The sequence below is a fragment of the Stenella coeruleoalba genome, assembly GCF_951394435.1.
Source record: "Stenella coeruleoalba genome assembly, chromosome: X".
NCBI lineage: Eukaryota > Metazoa > Chordata > Mammalia > Artiodactyla > Delphinidae > Stenella > Stenella coeruleoalba.
In genome coordinates, this window is record NC_137152.1 from 14,332,812 (window position 1) to 14,350,949 (window position 18,138).

Consider the following 18,138-nt stretch of genomic DNA (forward strand, 5'->3'; position numbering starts at 1 on the left):
AAGAAATCAAAGAGGAAATCAAAAAATACCTAGAAACAAATGACAATGGAGACACAACGACCCAAAACTTGTGGGATGCAGCAAAAGCAGTTCTAAGGGGGAAGTTTATAGCAATACAAGCCCACCTTAAGAAGCAGGAAACATCTAGAATAAACAACCTAACCTTGAACCTCAAGCAATTAGAGAAAGAAGAACAAAAAAACCCCAAAGCTAGCAGAAGGAAAGAAATCATAAAAATCAGATCAGAAATAAATGAAAAAGAAATGAAGGAAACAATAGCAAAGATCAATAAAACTAAAAGCTGGTTCTTTGAGAAGATAAACAAAACAGATAAACCACTAGCCAGACTCATCAAGAAAAAAAGGGAGAAGACTCAAATCAATAGAATTAGAAATGAAAAAGGAGAGGTAACAACTGACACTGCAGAAATAAAAGAGATCATGAGAGATTACTACAAGCAACTCTATGCCAATAAAATGGACAATCTGGAACAATGGACAAATTCTTAGAAAAGCACAACCTGCCAAGACTGAATCAGGAAGAAATAGAAAATATGAACAGACCAATCACAAGCACTGAAATTGAAACTGTGATTAAAAATCTTCCAACAAAAAAAAGCCCAGGACCAGATGGCTTCACAGGCGAATTCTATCAAACATTTAGAGAAGAGCTAACACCTATCCTTCTCACACTCTTCTAAAATATAGCAGAGGGAGGAACACTCCCAAACTCCTTCTACGAGGCCACCATCACCTTGATACCAAAACCTGACAAGGATGTCACAAAGAAAGAAAACTACAGGCCAATATCACTGATGAACATAGATGCAAAAATCCTCAACAAAATACTAGCAAACAGAATCCAACAGCACATTAAAAGGATCATACACCATGATCAAGTGGGGTTTATTCCAGGAATGCAAGGATTCTTCAATATACGCAAATCTATCAATGTGATACACCATATTAACAAATTGAAGGAGAATAACCATATGATCATCTCAATAGATGCAGAGAAAGCTTTTGACAAAATTCAACACCCATTTATGATAAAAACCCTGCAGAAAGTAGGCACAGAGGGAACTTTCCTCAACATAATAAAGGCCATATATGACAAGCCCACAGCAAACATCATCCTCAATGGTGAAAAACTGAAAGCATTTCCACTAAGATCAGGAACAAGACAAGGTTGCCCACTCTCACCACTCTTATTCAACATAGTTTTGGAAGTTTTAGCCACAGCAATCACACAAGAAAAGGAAATAAAAGGAATCCAAATCGGAAAAGAAGAAGTAAAGCTGTCACTGTTTGCAGATGACATGATCCTATACATAGAGAACCCTAAAGATGCTACCAGAAAACTACTAGAGCTAATCAATGAATTTGGTAAAGTGGCAGGATACAAAATTAATGCACAGAAATCTCTGGCATTCCTATATACTAATGATGAAAAATCTGAAAGTGAAATCAAGAAAACACTCCCATTTACCATTGCAACAAAAAGAATAAAATATCTAGGCATAAACCTACCTAAGGAGACAAAAGACCTCTGTGCAGAAAATTATAAGACACTGATGAAAGAAATTAAAGATGATACAAATAGATGGAGAGATATACCATGTTCTTGGATTGGAAGAATCAACATTGTGAAAATGACTCTACTACCCAAAGCAATCTATAGATTCAATGCAATCACTATCAAACTACCACTGGCATTTTTCACAGAACTAGAACAAAAAATTTCGTAATTTCTATGGAAACACAAAAGACCCCGAATAGCCAAAGCAATCTTCAGAACGAAAGAAGGAACTGGAGGAATCAGGCTCCCTGACTTCAGACTATACTACAAAGCTACAGTTATCAAGACGGTATGGTACTGGCACAAAAACAGAAAGATAGATCAATGGAACAGGATAGAAAGCCCAGAGATAAACCCATGCACATATGGACACCTTATCTTTGATAAAGGTGGCAGGAATGTACAGTGGAGAAAGGACAGCCTCTTCAATAAGTGGTGTTGGGAAACTGGACAGGTACATGTAAAAGTATGAGATTAGATCACTCCCTAACACCATACACAAAAATAAGCTCAAAATGGATTAAAGACCTAAATGTAAGGCCAGAAACTATCAAACTCTTAGAGGAAAACATAGGCAGAACACTCTATGACATAAATCACAGCAAGATCCTTTCTGACCCACCTCCTAGAGTAATGGAAATAAAAACAAAAATAAACAAATGGGACCTAATGAAACTTCAAAGCTTTTGCACAGCAAAGGAAACCATAAACAAGACCAAAAGGCAACCCTCAGAATGGGAGAAAATATTTGCAAATGAAGCAACCGACAAAGGATTAATCTCCAAAATTTACAAGCAGCTCATGCAGCTCAATAACAAAAAAACAAACAACCCAATCCAAAAATTGGCAGAAGACCTAAATAGACATTTCTCCAAAGAAGATATACAGACTGCCAACAAACACATGAAAGAATGCTCAACATCATTAATCATTAGAGAAATGCAAATCAAAACTACAATGAGATATCATCTCACACCAGTCAGAATGGCCATCATCAAAAAATCTAGAAACAATAAATGCTGGAGAGGGTGTGGAGAAAAGGGAACACTCTTGCACTGCTGGTGGGAATGTGAATTGGTTCAGCCACTATGGAGAACAGTATGGAGGTTCCTTAAAAAACTACAAATAGAACTACCATATGACCCAGCAATCCCACTACTGGGCATATACCCTGAGAAAACCGAAATTCAAAAAGAGTCATGTACCAAAATGTTCATTGCAGCTCTATTTACAATAGCCCGGAGATGGAAACAACCTAAGTGCCCATCATCGGATGAATGGATAAAGAAGATGTGGCACACATATACAATGGAATATTACTCAGCCATAAAAAGAAACGAAATTGAGCTATTTGTAATGAGGTGGATAGACCTAGAGTCTGTCATACAGAGTGAAGTAAGTCAGAAAGAAAAAGACAAATACCGTATGCTAACACATATATATGGAATTTAAGAAAAAAAAATGTGTCATGAAGAACCTAGGGGTAAGGCAGGAATAAAGACGCAGACCTCCTAGAGAATGGACTTGAGGTTATGGGGAGGGGGAAGGGTGAGCTGTAACAGGGCAAGAGAGAGACATGGACATATACACACTAAAAAACGCAGTAAGGTAGATAGCTAGTGGGAAGCAGCCGCATGGCACAGGGATATTGGCTTGGTACTTTGTGACAGCCTGGAGAGGTGGGATAGGGAGGGTGGGAGGGAGGGAGACGCAAGAGGGAAGAGATATGGGAACATATGTATATGTATAACTGATTCACTTTGTTATAAAGCAGAAACTAACACAACATTGTAAAGCAATTATACCCCAATAAAGATGTTAAAAAAAAATAATAATACCATTTACATCTCCAAAAAATAGAATACTTCAGCAAAAACTGATTTTCTTTTAATTTTTATTTTATTTTATAGTATTTTACTTCTTAGTTATTTTTGGTTGCGTTGGGTCTTCGCTGCTACGCGCGGGCTTTCTCTACTTGCGTCAAGCGGACGCTACTCTTCGTTGCGGTGCGCAGGCTTCTCATTGCTGTGGCTTCTCTTGTTGCAGAGCACGGGGCCTATGTGCATGGGTTAAGTAGTTGAGGCACACGGCCTTAGTTGCTCCACGGCATGTGGGATATTCCCGAACCAGGGATCGAACCCACATCCCTGGCATTGCCAGGTGGATTCTTAACCACCGCGCCTCCTGGGAAGCACCAAGCACAAACTTACTTTTAAAAGATGTATAGGATTTATATCCTGAAAATAACAAAATAATGATTTAAAAAATCAAAGAAGACCTCAATACATACATACAGACGTACAATGCTCATGGAGGAAAAGATTCAATATACGCAAGATGTTAGTTCTTCTCAAGTTGACCTGTGGTTTTAACACAATTCCCATTAAAATCCCAGCAATTCTGGGGTGAAACATAAACAAGCTTACTCTAAAATTAGGATGGGGGACACTTCCCAGGTGGTGCAGCGGTTAAGGCTCCGCGCTCTCAATGCAGGGGGCCCGGGTTCAATCCCTGGTCAGGGAACTAAATCCCACATACGTGCCGCAACTAAGCGTTTCAGTTCGCACGCCACAACTAAGGAGCCCGCGTGCCGAAAGTAAGGAGCACAGCTGCCGCAACTCACACGCAGCACAACCAAATAAATACATATTTAAAAAATAAGTAAATAAAAATAAAAAATACAATTAGGATGGAAAGGCACAGGACCTACCATATTTAGACTGATTTTGAAAAAGCAGAAAAGTATGAGGAATCATTCTACCTGATGGCAAGGCTTACTGCATAACAAAAATAATCACAATGTTGTGGTTTCGCAGGGGGGTAGAAACATAGATCGGTGGAACAAAATAGAGATCCCAGAAATAGATCTACACAAATATGCCTAATTGGCTTTTGATTAAGGTACAAAAGCAATTCAATGGAGCAAACATGGTACTGCGGCAACTGGATACCATAGGCAAAAAAAACAAAAGAACCTCAACCTACATCTCACACCTTTTACAAAATTAACGCACATATGAAATGTTAACTGTAAAACCTTTAGAAAAAAACAAAGGAGACAAAAAATTGGCATCAAGAACTAAACAAAGAGTTCATAGACGCGATAGTTAAAGTAAAATCCATAAAAGGAAAATACAGCGGGAACCTCACAAAAACTAACAACTTTCTCTCTGCAAAACAAAACAAAACAAAACAAAAAAACCAGTAGACAGGATGAAAAGGAAACCTGCAGAAAGGAAGAACATATTTGCAAACCACATATCCAACAAAAGACCAGTATCCACAAATATCTAAACAACTCCCAAAACTCAGCATTAAAAAAAAAGAAAACAAATTATAAGACAGAAGAGATATTTCAGAGAAAGAACATATAGATGGAAAAATTATCACATGTAAAGATGTTGTATATCACTATCCAAAGGCAAATACATATTAAACCCACAATGAAATATTATTATACTATACACCTACCAGAAGGGATAAAATTTTAAAAATACTGAAAAGACCAAATGCTGGTGAGGATGCAGAGAAAATGAATCACTTATACATTGCAGGTGGGAATATAAAATCACTCATTCTGAAAACAGCTTGCCCGTTTCTTATAAAACTAAACAGGCAATAATCATACTACCCAGCAACTGTGCTCTTGCGCCTTTATCAAAGGGAAATGAAAACTGCGTTCAGACAGAAACCTACACATTAATGTTCACAGAAACTTTACTCCTCATAGCTAAACACTGGAAACAACCCAGATGTCCTTCACGAGGTGAACAGATAAACAAATCATGGTTGTGCTCAGCAATAAAAAGGAAGGAACTACTGATACATGCAGCAACTTGCATGAATCTCCAGGGAATTATGCTGAGTGAGAAAAAGGCAATCCTTAAATATTAACGACTATATGACTCCATTAATAGAACATTGTCCTGCAATGACAAAATTATAACGAGGGAGAACACATTCGTATTTGGATGGCTTAAAGATGAAGGCAGGGAAGGAATGACAAGAAGGAGGTGGGTGTGGTTATAAAAAGCCAAAGGAGGGATCCTGGAAGTGATAGAACAGTTCTGTATCATGACTGTAGTGGTGAATACCTGAACCTAAACACGTCATAAAACTGCGCAGAACTATATACACACACACAGACACACACACAAATGAATACAAGTTAAGCTGGGGTCATCTGAATAGATCTCTGGATCATATCAATGTCAAAATCCTAGTTGTGATATTTTACTATCTTTTTGCAGAATACTACTATTGGGAAGTATTGGGTAAAGGGTACACAGGATCTGCCTATTTTTTCTTGCAACTACATGTGATTCTGAAATATCTCAAAATGAAAAGTTTAATGTTGAAAACGCAGTCACTAAGAATTAATATTAAAAATGCTGATGGATTTGGTTAGAGTGTATCATAATAGGGATCATTTCAAACTCACCAGAAGAAGCAGTGAGGAAGGAATTTTCTGAATCAGTATCTTCGTCACTGTCACTTTCCTGTACCATTGGATAATTTATTGTCTCACAACGGATTTCTGGGCCGGATTCTGTTTGAACAACATTTTGGTAAGTAAAACATTTTCAAGTGCTGAAAGACAAGAAATCTCAACAGTAATTTTTATTTCAGGCAAAACTATCCTTCAGGAATGAAGGAAAAATAAACACATCCGCAGACAAAGGAAAACTAAACACAAACTGTTACTGACTGACTTACCCTTAAAAACTGGCTAAAGGAAACTCATCTCACCAAAAGGATATAATGAAGGAAGGAAGCTTGGAGCATGAGGAAGGAAGAAAGAACAAAATCCACAGGGACTTCCTTGGAGGTCCAGTGGTTAAGACTCAGCGCTTCCACTGCAGGGGCACGGATTTCATCCCTGGTCAGGGAACTAACACCCTACATGCTGCGTGGTGCAGCCAAAAGAACTTTTTTAATCATAAGAATAATAAAAAGAAAGAGCAGAAATACACATGCAAAGAAACTAGATCATTCATACAGTGCTGGTGGGAATGTAAAATGGTACAGCTGCACTGGAAAACAGTTTGCCAGGATTTTACAAAACTCAACTTACTATTACCATAGGACCCAGCTACTGTGCTCTTGGGTGTCAGCCCAGAGAAATGAAAACTGATGTTCATACAGAAACCTATCCATGGGCATGCATAGTATAGTAGCTTTACTCCAAACAGCCGAAAACGAGAAACAACCCAGCCATCCTTCAACTGGTGAACAGACAGAGAAGCCAGGGTACACTCATACCGTGCAGCAGTACTCAAAAATAAAAAAGGACTGATATACACAGCAACCTAGATGAGTCTCCAGGGCATTACGGTGAGTGAAAAAAGGCAATCCCAAAAGGTTACATACTATGTGAGTCTATGTAAAACTGTTGAAATGACAAAATTATAAAGAAGGAAAACAGATTAGTAGTTGCTGAGGGCAGAGACAGGCATGGTAGCGGTAGGAGCATGAGAGGACATAGGTGGGTGTGGGTTTAAAGGGCAAAAGGGAGAATCTTTGTGGTGATGGTAATATTCCTAATCTTCACTGTGATGGAAGATGTCGTGAAATTATATAAAACTGAATACACATACACACACACAAACATAAACACACACATATATACAAATAAAACTGAAGACATCTCAATAAAAATCTGCGGATTTTATCAATGTCTATATCCTGGTTGTGATATTGTACTACAGTTTTGCAAGGTGTTATCTTTGGGGGAAACCGGGTAAAGTAGACACACGATCTCTCTGCATTATTTTTTACAACTGCATGCCCAGGTAAAATCTTCTTAAAGTAAACCTTTTCATTTTTAATCAGGAAAAGCTACCACTAGCTCATATTAAGGGTGTTCATAAACCTAGATTAAATCGTGCTACTTGTAATATGTATCATTACAAACTCACCAAAATTCGGAGGGATGAAGAAATATGAAGTATCTTACCACTCTCACCTTCCAAGAAAGCTGGGTATTTCATCTGAGGTTCATCTTCCAGGCTGCTTTCTGTTGTCACAGAGTTTTCTGTAAGGAAAACTGTTTTCAAATGCTGTGAGAAATGACTCCCACCCTCATACCTATAGCTGATGAAACTATCCTCCCGTAATGAAGCAAAAATAGATATTGACAGACAAAGAAAAACCAAATGTATTTCTCACTAACTGACTTATACTTAGAAAATACCTACAAGAAGACCTTCTGGTAGAAAATGTATAATAGACTTCTGGAACTTTAGAAGGAGAAAGAACAATGGAAAGAACAGAAATATGGATGCAGAGAAAGTAGATCACTCATACATTGCTGGCAGGAAAGGAAAATGATACAGCTGCACTGGAAACAGTTTGACAATTTCTTATAAAACTAAGGGTGCAGTTACCATAGGACCCAGAAATTGCAGTCTTGGGCATTCATCCAAAGAAGTGAAAACTTGTGTGAAAGAGTGAACTGAAGCAAAATTTGAAACTGTGAATGAATATTCATATCACCTTTACGCCTAACAGTCAAAAACAGGAAACGCAGAGGTTTTCAACAGATGAACAGAAAAATAAACCCTGGTACATCCACACCACGAAATACTAGTCAGCGATAAAAAAGAAGCAACCACTGATACAACAGTGTGAATGAATCTCCAGGGAATTACACTGAGGGAAGAAGCCAGTCTCAAACACCACATGATTCCAAGTATATAACAATGCTGAAGGGACAAATAATAGATCTGGAGAAGAGATTCATAGTTATCATGCAACAGGGCAGAGGGTAGGAGTAGGGGGCAAATGTCAATAGGAAGGGGCCGGGTGTGGTTATAAAAGAGCAATATGAGAGATCGTGCTGCTCATGGGACTGTTTCAGGGCTTGCCTCTGGTAGAAGGTACGTAAACCTGCACACATGGTAAAACTGTATAGAACTAAATACACACTCATATTAATGCAAGTGAAACTGGGGACAGCTCCAAAATATCTGTGGATGGTATCATGTCACTATCTTGGTTGTGATAATTTTCTATCATTCTGCAAGTTGATACCATTTTACAGTTGTAAATACCATTGCGGAAAAGTGGGTAAAGAGAACACAGGATCCTTATGTACTATTTATTATAACTGCATGTGCAGCTAAACTTTTCTGAAAATAAAAAGTTTAATTAGCAAGAGCTACCACCATCTTACACTAAACAGACTGATGACTCTACATTCACTATGCTATATGTCAAAGTATCATTTCAAACTCACCCAAACTGGGAGGAATGCAGTGACATAATGAGGAAATATCTTGGCTACTGTTGTTTTCCAATTAAAGTGGATAATTTGCTGTCTCAGGGCTCTTTTCTAGGTAGTTTGAGCTTTTAACAACATTTCTAAAAACAAAACACTTTCAACTACTAAAAGATAAGAATTCTCAACCATGAATTCTATTTTGTCTTATTTATTTTGGCCGCACCACGTGGCATGCAGGATCTTAGTACCCAGAGCAGGGAACGGACCCGTGCTCCCTGCAGCGTTAGCGCGGAATCTTAACCACAGGACCTCCAGAGAAGTCGCTGAAACATGTATTCTATATCGGGCAAAACAATCCTTCAAGAATGAAGCAGATTTGGGACTTCACTGGTGGCGCACTGATTAGGAATCCGCCTGCCAATGCAGGGGACTCGGGTATGAACCCTGCACAGGGAAGATGCCACATAGCGAGAAGCAACTAAGCCCATGCTCCACAACTACTGAGCCTGCGCTCTAGAGCCCGCAATACACAACTACTAAGCCCTCGGGCAACAACTACTGAAGCCCGGGCACCTAGAGCCCATGCTCCGCAACAAGAAAAGCCACCGCAAGGAGAAGCCCACGCACCGCAACAGAGAGTAACCCCCGCTCGCCCCAACTAGAGAAAGCCTGCACCCAGTAACAAAGACCGAATGCAGCCAAATATAAATTAATCAATTTTAGAAAAAGGAAGAAAGGATAATAGGGAATACTACAACCCACTTTGCCTTCATAAGTTTGAAAACTTCGAACAAATGGAAAATACTTCCAACATTACAAATACTAAAACTCAACGAAGATGGCATAGATAATCTAAATAGTCCGATAACCATCAAAGATATTAAATTTGCAATTAGAAAGCTCCCAAAAAGATATCTACAAACCCACATGATTTCACTGGAGATTTTTACCAAACATTTAAAGAATTAACACTAATTTATCATTTACTCCTCCATAAAATACAGGAGGAGGAAATCCTTGCTCATTTTATGAGGCTAGTATGCTCTGATACCAAAACCACACAGAGATAACACACAGAAAAGAAAACTACACACCAATATCTTCCATGAACTTGGACACATAAATTCTTAATCAAATATTTGCCAACCAAATCAATTATGTATTCAAAGGATTATACACCATGACCAAGAAGGATTTAACCCAGGTATGCAAGGCTCGTCCAACAATGGAAAACCTATCCATATACTCCTTCGTATCAGCAGGCTAACGAACAAGAACCATGTGATCATGGACATAGAAAAATCATTTGCAAAAAACTCTCAGCAAGTTAGGAAGAGAGGGAAACCGCCCCAACTTAATAATGATCATCCACCGAAACCAAGAGTTCTCATCATGTTAAGTGGTGAACGACTGAATGCTTTCTTCCCAAGATCACAAACAAAGCAAGGATGTCCACTCTCACCACTCTTATTCAACATAATACTGGAGTTTCTAGCCACTGCAATAATGCAATAAAAAGGATCAAAAAGCATACACATTGGACAGGAAGCAATATAATGGTCCCCACTTGCAGCTGGCATAATGCAAGAAGGATGGCTATGTAGAAAATCCCAAGGAATTGCTCAAAAACACTCTTAAAACTAATAAGTGAGTTCATCCAGGTCACAGAATACAAGATCAACATTCTAAAATTAAGCTTAACTCTATATACAGTTGACCCTTGAACAATGTGAGCTTTAGGGGCACCAACTCTCTACGCAGTCAAAATCCACATGTAACTTTATAAATGGTAGTCGTATCTGCAGTTACCCATCTGTGGATTCAACCAACCTCGGACTCTATAGTATTATAGTATTTACTGAAAAACATCCACATGTAAGTGGACCCACACAGTTCAAAGCCATGTTGTTCAAGGGTCAACTGCACTAACAATGACCACGTGTAACCCAAATTAAAAACATAATACCATTTACATCTCCAAAAAATAGAATACTTCAGCAAAAACTGATTTTCTTTTAATTTTTATTTTACTTTATACTATTTTACTCCTTATTTAGTTATTTTTCGTTGCGTTGGGTCTTCGCTGCTACGCGCGGGCTTCCTCTACTTGTGTCACGTGGACGCTACTCTTCGTTGCGGTGCATGGGCTTCTCACTGCTGTGGCTTCTCTTGTTGCAGAGCACGGGCTCTAGGTGCACGGGCTAAGTAGTTGAGGCACACGGCCTTAGTTGCTCCACGGCATGTGGGATATTCCCGGACCAGGGATCGAACCCACATCCCTGGCATTGCCAGGTGGATTCTTAACCACCGTGCCTCCAGGGAAGCACCAAGTACAAACTTACTTTTAAAAGATGTATAGGATCTATATCCTGAAAATAACAAAATGATGATTTAAAAAATCAAAGAAGACCTCAATACAGACATACAATGCTCACGGAGGAGAAGATTCAACATACGCAAGATGTCAGTTCTTCTCAAGCTGACCTGCGGTTTTAACACAATTCCCATCAAAATCCCAGCAATTCTGGGGGGAAACATAAACAAGCTTATTCTAAAATTAGGATGGGGGACACTTCCCAGGCTGCGCAGTGGTTAAAGCTCCGCGCTCTCAATGCAGGGGGCCCGGGTTCAATCCCTGGTCAGGGAACTAAATCCCACATATGTGCCGCAACTAAGCGTTTGAGTACGCATGCCACAACTAAGGAGCCCGCGTGCGGCAACTAAGGAGCACAACTGCCGCAACTCAGACCCAGTGCAACCAATACATCTTTAAAAAATAAGTAAATAAAAATTAAAAATGCAATTAGGATGGAAAGGCATAGGACCTACCATATTTAAACTGATTTTGAAAAAGCAGAAAAGTATGAGGAATCGTTCTACCTGATGGCAAGGCTTACTGCATAACAACAATAATCACAACGTTGTGGTTTGGCAGAGGGGTAGAAACATAGATCCATGGAACAAAATAGAGATCCCAGAAATAGATCTACACAAATATGCCTAATTGGGTTTTGATTAAGGTACAAAAGCAATTCAATGGAGCAAACATGGTACTGCGGCAACTGGATACCATAGGCAAAAAAACAAAAGAACCTCAACCAACATCTCACACCTTTTACAAAATTAACGCACATATGAAATGTAAACTGTAAAACCTTTAGAAAAAAACAAAGGAAAAAAAATTTGGGATCAAGAACTAAACAAAGAGTTCATAGACGCGATAGCTAAAGTAAAATCCATAAAAGAAAAATACAGCGGGAACCTCACAAAAACTAACAACTTTCTCTCTGCAAAACAAAACAAAACAAAACAAAACAAACCAGCAGACAGGATGAAAAGGAAACCTGCAGAAAGGAAGAACATATTTGCAAACCACATATCCAACAAAAGACCAGTATCCACAAATATCTAAACAACTCCCAAAACTCAGCATTAAAAAAAAAGAAAACAAATTATAAGACAGAAGAGATATTTCAGAGAAAGAACATATAGATGGAAAAATTATCACATGTAAAGATGTTGTATATCACTATCCAAAGGCAAATACATATTAAATCCACAATGAAATATTATTACACTATACACCTACCAGAAGGGATAAAATTTTAAAAATACTGAAAACACCAAATGCTGGTGAGGATGCAGAGAAAATGAATCACTTATACATTGCAGGTGGGAATATAAAATCACTCATTCGGAAAACAGCCTGCCCGTTTCTTATAAAACTAAACAGGCAATAATCATACTACCCAGCAACTGTGCTCTTGCGCCTTTATCACAGGGAAATGAAAACTGCATTCAGACAGAAACCTACACATTAATGTTCACAGAAACTTTACTCCTCATAGCTGAAGACTGGAAACAACCCAGATGTCCTTCACGAGGTGAACAGATAAACAAATCATGGTTGTGCTCAGCAATAAAAAGGAAGGAACTACTGATACATGCAGCAACTTGCATGAATCTCCAGGGAATTATGCTGAGTGAGAAAAAGGCAATCCTTAAATATTAACGACTATATGACTCCATTAATAGAACATTGTCCTGCAATGACAAAATTATAACGAGGGAGAACACATTCGTATTTGGATGGCTTAAAGATGAAGGCAGGGAAGGAATGCCAAGAAGGAGGTGGGTGTGGTTATAAAAAGCCAAAGGAGGGATCCTGGAAGTGATAGAACAGTTCTGTATCATGACTGTAGTGGTGAATACCTGAACCTAAACACGTCATAAAACTGCGCAGAACTATATACACACACACAGACACACACACAAATGAATACAAGTTAAGCTGGGGTCATCTGAATAGATCTCTGGATCATATCAATGTCAAAATCCTAGTTGTGATATTTTACTATCTTTTTGCAGAATACTACTATTGGGAAGTATTGGGTAAAGGGTACACAGGATCTGCCTATTTTTTCTTGCAACTACATGTGATTCTGAAATATCTCAAAATGAAAAGTTTAATGTTGAAAACACAGTCACTAAGAGTTAATATTAAGAATGCTGATGGATCTAGGTTAGAGTGTATCATAATAGGGATCATTTCAAACTCACCAGAAGAAGCAGTGAGGAAGGAATTTTCTGAATCAGTATCTTCGTCACTGTCACTTTCCTGTACCATTGGATAATTTATTGTCTCACAACGGATTTCTGGGCCGGATTCTGTTTGAACAACATTTTGGTAAGTAAAACATTTTCAAGTGCTGAAAGACAAGAAATCTCAACAGTAATTTTTATTTCAGGCAAAACTATCCTTCAGGAATGAAGGAAAAATAAACACATCCGCAGACAAAGGAAAACTAAAAACAAACTGTTACTGACTGACTTACCCTTAAAAACTGGCTAAAGGAAACTCATCTCACCAAAAGGATATAATGAAGGAAGGAAGCTTGGAGCATGAGGAAGGAAGAAAGAACAAAATCCACAGGGACTTCCTTGGAGGTCCAGTGGTTAAGACTCAGCGCTTCCACTGCAGGGGCACGGATTTCATCCCTGGTCAGGGAACTAACATCCTACATGCTGCGTGGTACAGCCAAAAGAACTTTTTTAATCATAAGAATAATAAAAAGAAAGATCAGAAATACACATGCAAAGAAACTAGATCATTCATACACTGCTGGTGGGAATGTAAAATGGTACAGCACCACTGGAAAACAGTCTGCCAGGATTTTACAAAATTCAACTTACTATTACCATAGGACCCAGCTACTGTGCTCCTGGGTGTCAGCCCAGAGAAATGAAAACTAATGTTCGTACAGAAACCTATCCATGGGCATTCATAGTATAGTAGCTTTACTCCAAACAGCCGAAAACGAGAAACAACCCAGCCATCCTTCAACTGGTGAACAGACAGACAAGCCAGGGTACACTCATACCGTGCAGTAGTACTCAAAAATAAAAAAGGAGTGATATACACAGCAACCTAGATGAGTCTCCAGGGAATTACGGTGAGTGAAAGAAGGCAATCCCAAAAGGTTACATACTATGTGAGTCTATGTAAAACTGTTGAAATGACAAAATTATAAAGAAGGAAAACAGATTAGTAGTTGCTGAGGGCAGGGACAGGCACGGTAGGAGCATAAGAGGACAAAGGTGGGTGTGGGTTTAAAGGGCAAAAGGGAGAATTCTTTTGGTGATGGAAATGTTCTGAATCTTCAATGTGATGGAGGATATCATGAAATTATGTAAAACTGAATACACATACACACACACACACAAACATAAACACACACATATACAAAGAAAACTAAAAACATCTCAATAGAAATCTGTGAATTTTATCAATGTCCATATCCTGGTTGTGATATTGTACTATACTTTTGCAACGTGTTATCTTTGGGGGAAACCGGGTAAAGTAGACACACGATCTCTCTGCATTATTTTTTACAACTGCATGCCCCGCTAAAATTTTTTTAAAGTAAACCTTTTCATTTTTAATCAGGAAAAGCTACCACTAGCCCATATTAAGGGTGTTCATAAACCTAGATTAAATCGTGCTACTTGTAATATGTATCATTACAAACTCACCAAAATTCGGAGGGATTAAGAAATATGAAGTATCTTACCACTCTCACCTTCCAAGAAAGCTGGGTTCTTCATCTGAGATTTATCTTCCAGGCTGCTTTCTGTTGTCACAGAGTTTTCTGTAAGGAAAACTTTTTTCAAATGCTGTGAGAAAAGACTCGCACCCTCATACCTATAGCTGATGAAACTATCCTCCCGTAATGAAGCAAAAATAGATATTGACAGACAAAGGAAAACCAAAAGTATTTCTCACTAACTGACTTATACTTAGAAAATACCTACAAGAAGACCTTCTAGTAGAAAATCTGTAATAGAATTCTGGAACATTAAGAAGGAGAAAGAACAATGGAAGGAACAGAAATATGCATGCAGAGAAACTAGATCACTCATACATTGCTGGCAGGAAGGGAAAATGGTACAGCTACACTGGAAAACAGTTTGACAATTTCTTATAAAACTAAGGGTGCAGTTACCATAGGACCCAGAAATTGCAGTCTTGGGCATTCATCCAAAGAAGTGAAAACTTGTGTGAAAGAGTGAACTGAAGCAAAATTTGAAACTATGAATGAATATTCATATCACCTTTACGCCTAACAGTCAAAAACAGGAAACGCAGAGGTTTTCAACAGATGAACAGAAAAATAAACCCTGGTACATCCACACCACGAAATACTACTCAGAAATAAAAAAGAAGGAACCACTGATACAACAGTGTGAATGAATCTCCAGGGAATTACACTGAGGGAAGAAGCCTCAAACACCACATGATTCCATGTATATAACAACGCTGAGGCGACGAATAATAGATCTGGAGAAGAGATTCATAGTTATCATGCAACAGGGCAGAGGGTAGGAGTAGGGGGCAAATGTCAATAGGAAGGGGCCGGGTGTGGTTATAAAAGAGCAATATGAGAGATCGTGCTGCTGATGGGACTGTTTCAGGGCTTGCCTCTGGTAGAAGGTACGTGAACCTGCGCATATGATAAAACTGTAGAGAACTAAATACACACTCATATTAATGCAAGTGAAACTGGGGACAGCTCCAAAATATCTGTGGATGGTATCATGTCACTATCTTGGTTGTTATAATTTTCTATCATTCTGCAAGTTGATACCATTTTGCAGTTGTAAATACCATTGGGGAAAAGTGGGTAAGGAGAACACAGGATCCTTCTGTAGTATTTATTATAACTGCATGTGCAGCTAAATTTTTCTGAAAATAAAAATTTTAATTAGGAAGAGCTACCACTATCTTACACTAAACAGACTGATGACTCTACATTCACTATGCTATATGTCAAAGTATCATTTCAAACTCACCCAAACTGGGAGGAATGCAGTGACATAAAGAAGAAATATCTTGGCTACTATCTTTCCAATAGAAGTGGATAATTTGTTGTCTCAGGGCTCTTTTCTAGGTAGTTTGAGCTTTCAACAACATTTCTAAATATAAAACACTTTCAGCTACTAAAAGGTAAGTATTCTCAACCATGAATTCTATTTTGTCTTATTTTTTTTGGCCGCGCCACGCGGCATGCAGGATCTTAATACCCAGAGCAGGGATCGGACCCATGCCCCCCTGCATCGTTAGCGTGGAGTCTTATCCACAGGACCGTCAGAGAAGTCGGTGAACCATGAATTCTATATCGGGCAAAACAATCCTTCAAGAATGAAGCAGTGTTGGGACTTCCCTGGTGGCGCACTGATTAGGAATCCACCTGCCAATGCAGGGGACATGGGTACGAGCCCTGCTCTAGGAAGATGACACATGCTGTGGAGGAACTATGCCCGTGCACCACAACTACTGAGCCTGCGCTCTAGAGCCTGTGAGACACAACTACTGTGCTCTCGTGCCACAACTACTGAAGCCCAGGCCCCTAGAGCCCGTGTTCCGCAACAAGAGAGGCCACGGCAATGAGACGCCCGCGCACTGCAACTAGAGAAATCCCGCGCGGAGACAAAAATATATAAATAAATATTTCTTTTTTAAAAAAAGGATAATAGAGAATACTACAATCCACTTTACCCTCATAAATTTGATAACTTAGAAGAATTGGACCAATTAAAATAAATAAATAATTTTTAAAAATAAAAAGTTGAAGCAGATTTGCAAAAACATGGTTCATTCTGGAGGGCATTCTGCCAATTGAAATAAGCCAGATAGAAAAAGGCAAATACAGCATGGTGTCACTTTTATGTGGAATCTTTAAAAAAATGTCAAACTCAGAAACATCGAGTGGAATGGTGGCTGCCAGGGGCTGGGAGGTGGGGGAAATAGCCAGAGGCTGGGAAAAGGGTGCAGACTTTCCGTTATAAGTTGAATAAGGTCTGAGTGTCTAATGTATAACAGGTGACTATAGTTGATAATACTATATTGTATAATTTGCATATAGAGTAGAACTTAAGCGTTCTCACCACAAAAGAAATACAAAAGTAAATGTGTGAAAGGATTGAATCTGTTAATTAACTCGATGGCAGGAATCCTTTCACAATGTATACGTACATTAAATCATCACATTGTACACTTTAAATATATTACAATTTTATTTGTCAACTATCCCTCAGTAAAGTTGAAAATAATAAAAGAACATCCAAAATATTAAAACAAAAACAATGAAGAGGAAATAAAGACATTCTCACATGAAGAAAGCTAAAAGTATTTGTCACTAGCTGAGTTACACGTGAGAATGGCTAAAGGAAAATCTTCTACCAGAAAAGAATGATGAAAGTACAAATCCTGGAGCATGAAAAAGGAAGAAAGAACAATGAAAGCAACAGAAATATGGATATGGAGAAACTGGATCACTCGCACATTGCTGGCAGCAAAGTAAAATGGTGCAGCCACTCTGGAAAACTGTTTGGCAGTTTCTTACAAAACTAAACATGCAATTACCATACAACCAAGCATTTGCACTCTTGGGCATTTATCTAAGAGAAATCAAAACTTATGTTTACACAAAAACCTGTACAGGAAAGGTCATAGCAATTTTACTTGTAATACCAAAAACTGGAAAAAAAAACCAGATGTTCTTCAACTATGAATCAAAACACAAACTGTGGTACATCCACACCACGGAACAGTACTCAGCAAGGAACTACTGATATAATTCAGATGAATCTCCAGGGAATCATGCTGAGGTGGGTGTGGTTACAAAAGGGCAAGATAAGGCATCCTTAAGGTGACGAAAATGTTCTGTATCTTGACTGGATGGTGGATAGCAAACCTACTCATGTGATAAAATCAAATAGAACTAAACACATATACACACAAATCAATACAATTAAACTGGGGAAATCTCAATAAGATC

General features: G+C 38.5%; 1 protein-coding gene across 12 annotated transcripts in view; it reads right to left on the bottom strand.

Moving 5' to 3' along the window:
- BEND2 (BEN domain containing 2) overlaps positions 1-18,138 on the bottom strand; it is a 96,173-nt gene that overhangs the window by 46,328 nt on the left and 31,707 nt on the right. For 10 of the 12 annotated variants that reach the window (XM_079910641.1, XM_079910637.1, XM_079910642.1 and 7 more), the window contains exons 7-10: positions 14,872-14,949; positions 13,361-13,468; positions 7,535-7,612; positions 6,020-6,127 (exon numbers count right to left, since the gene is read on the bottom strand). In XM_079910641.1, the coding sequence (XP_079766767.1) occupies positions 6,020-6,127; positions 7,535-7,612; positions 13,361-13,468; positions 14,872-14,949 (372 nt within the window). The remainder of the gene's footprint in view (positions 1-6,019; positions 6,128-7,534; positions 7,613-13,360; positions 13,469-14,871; positions 14,950-18,138) is intronic. The other 2 variants (XM_079910644.1, XM_079910645.1) reach the window with 2 other exon arrangements.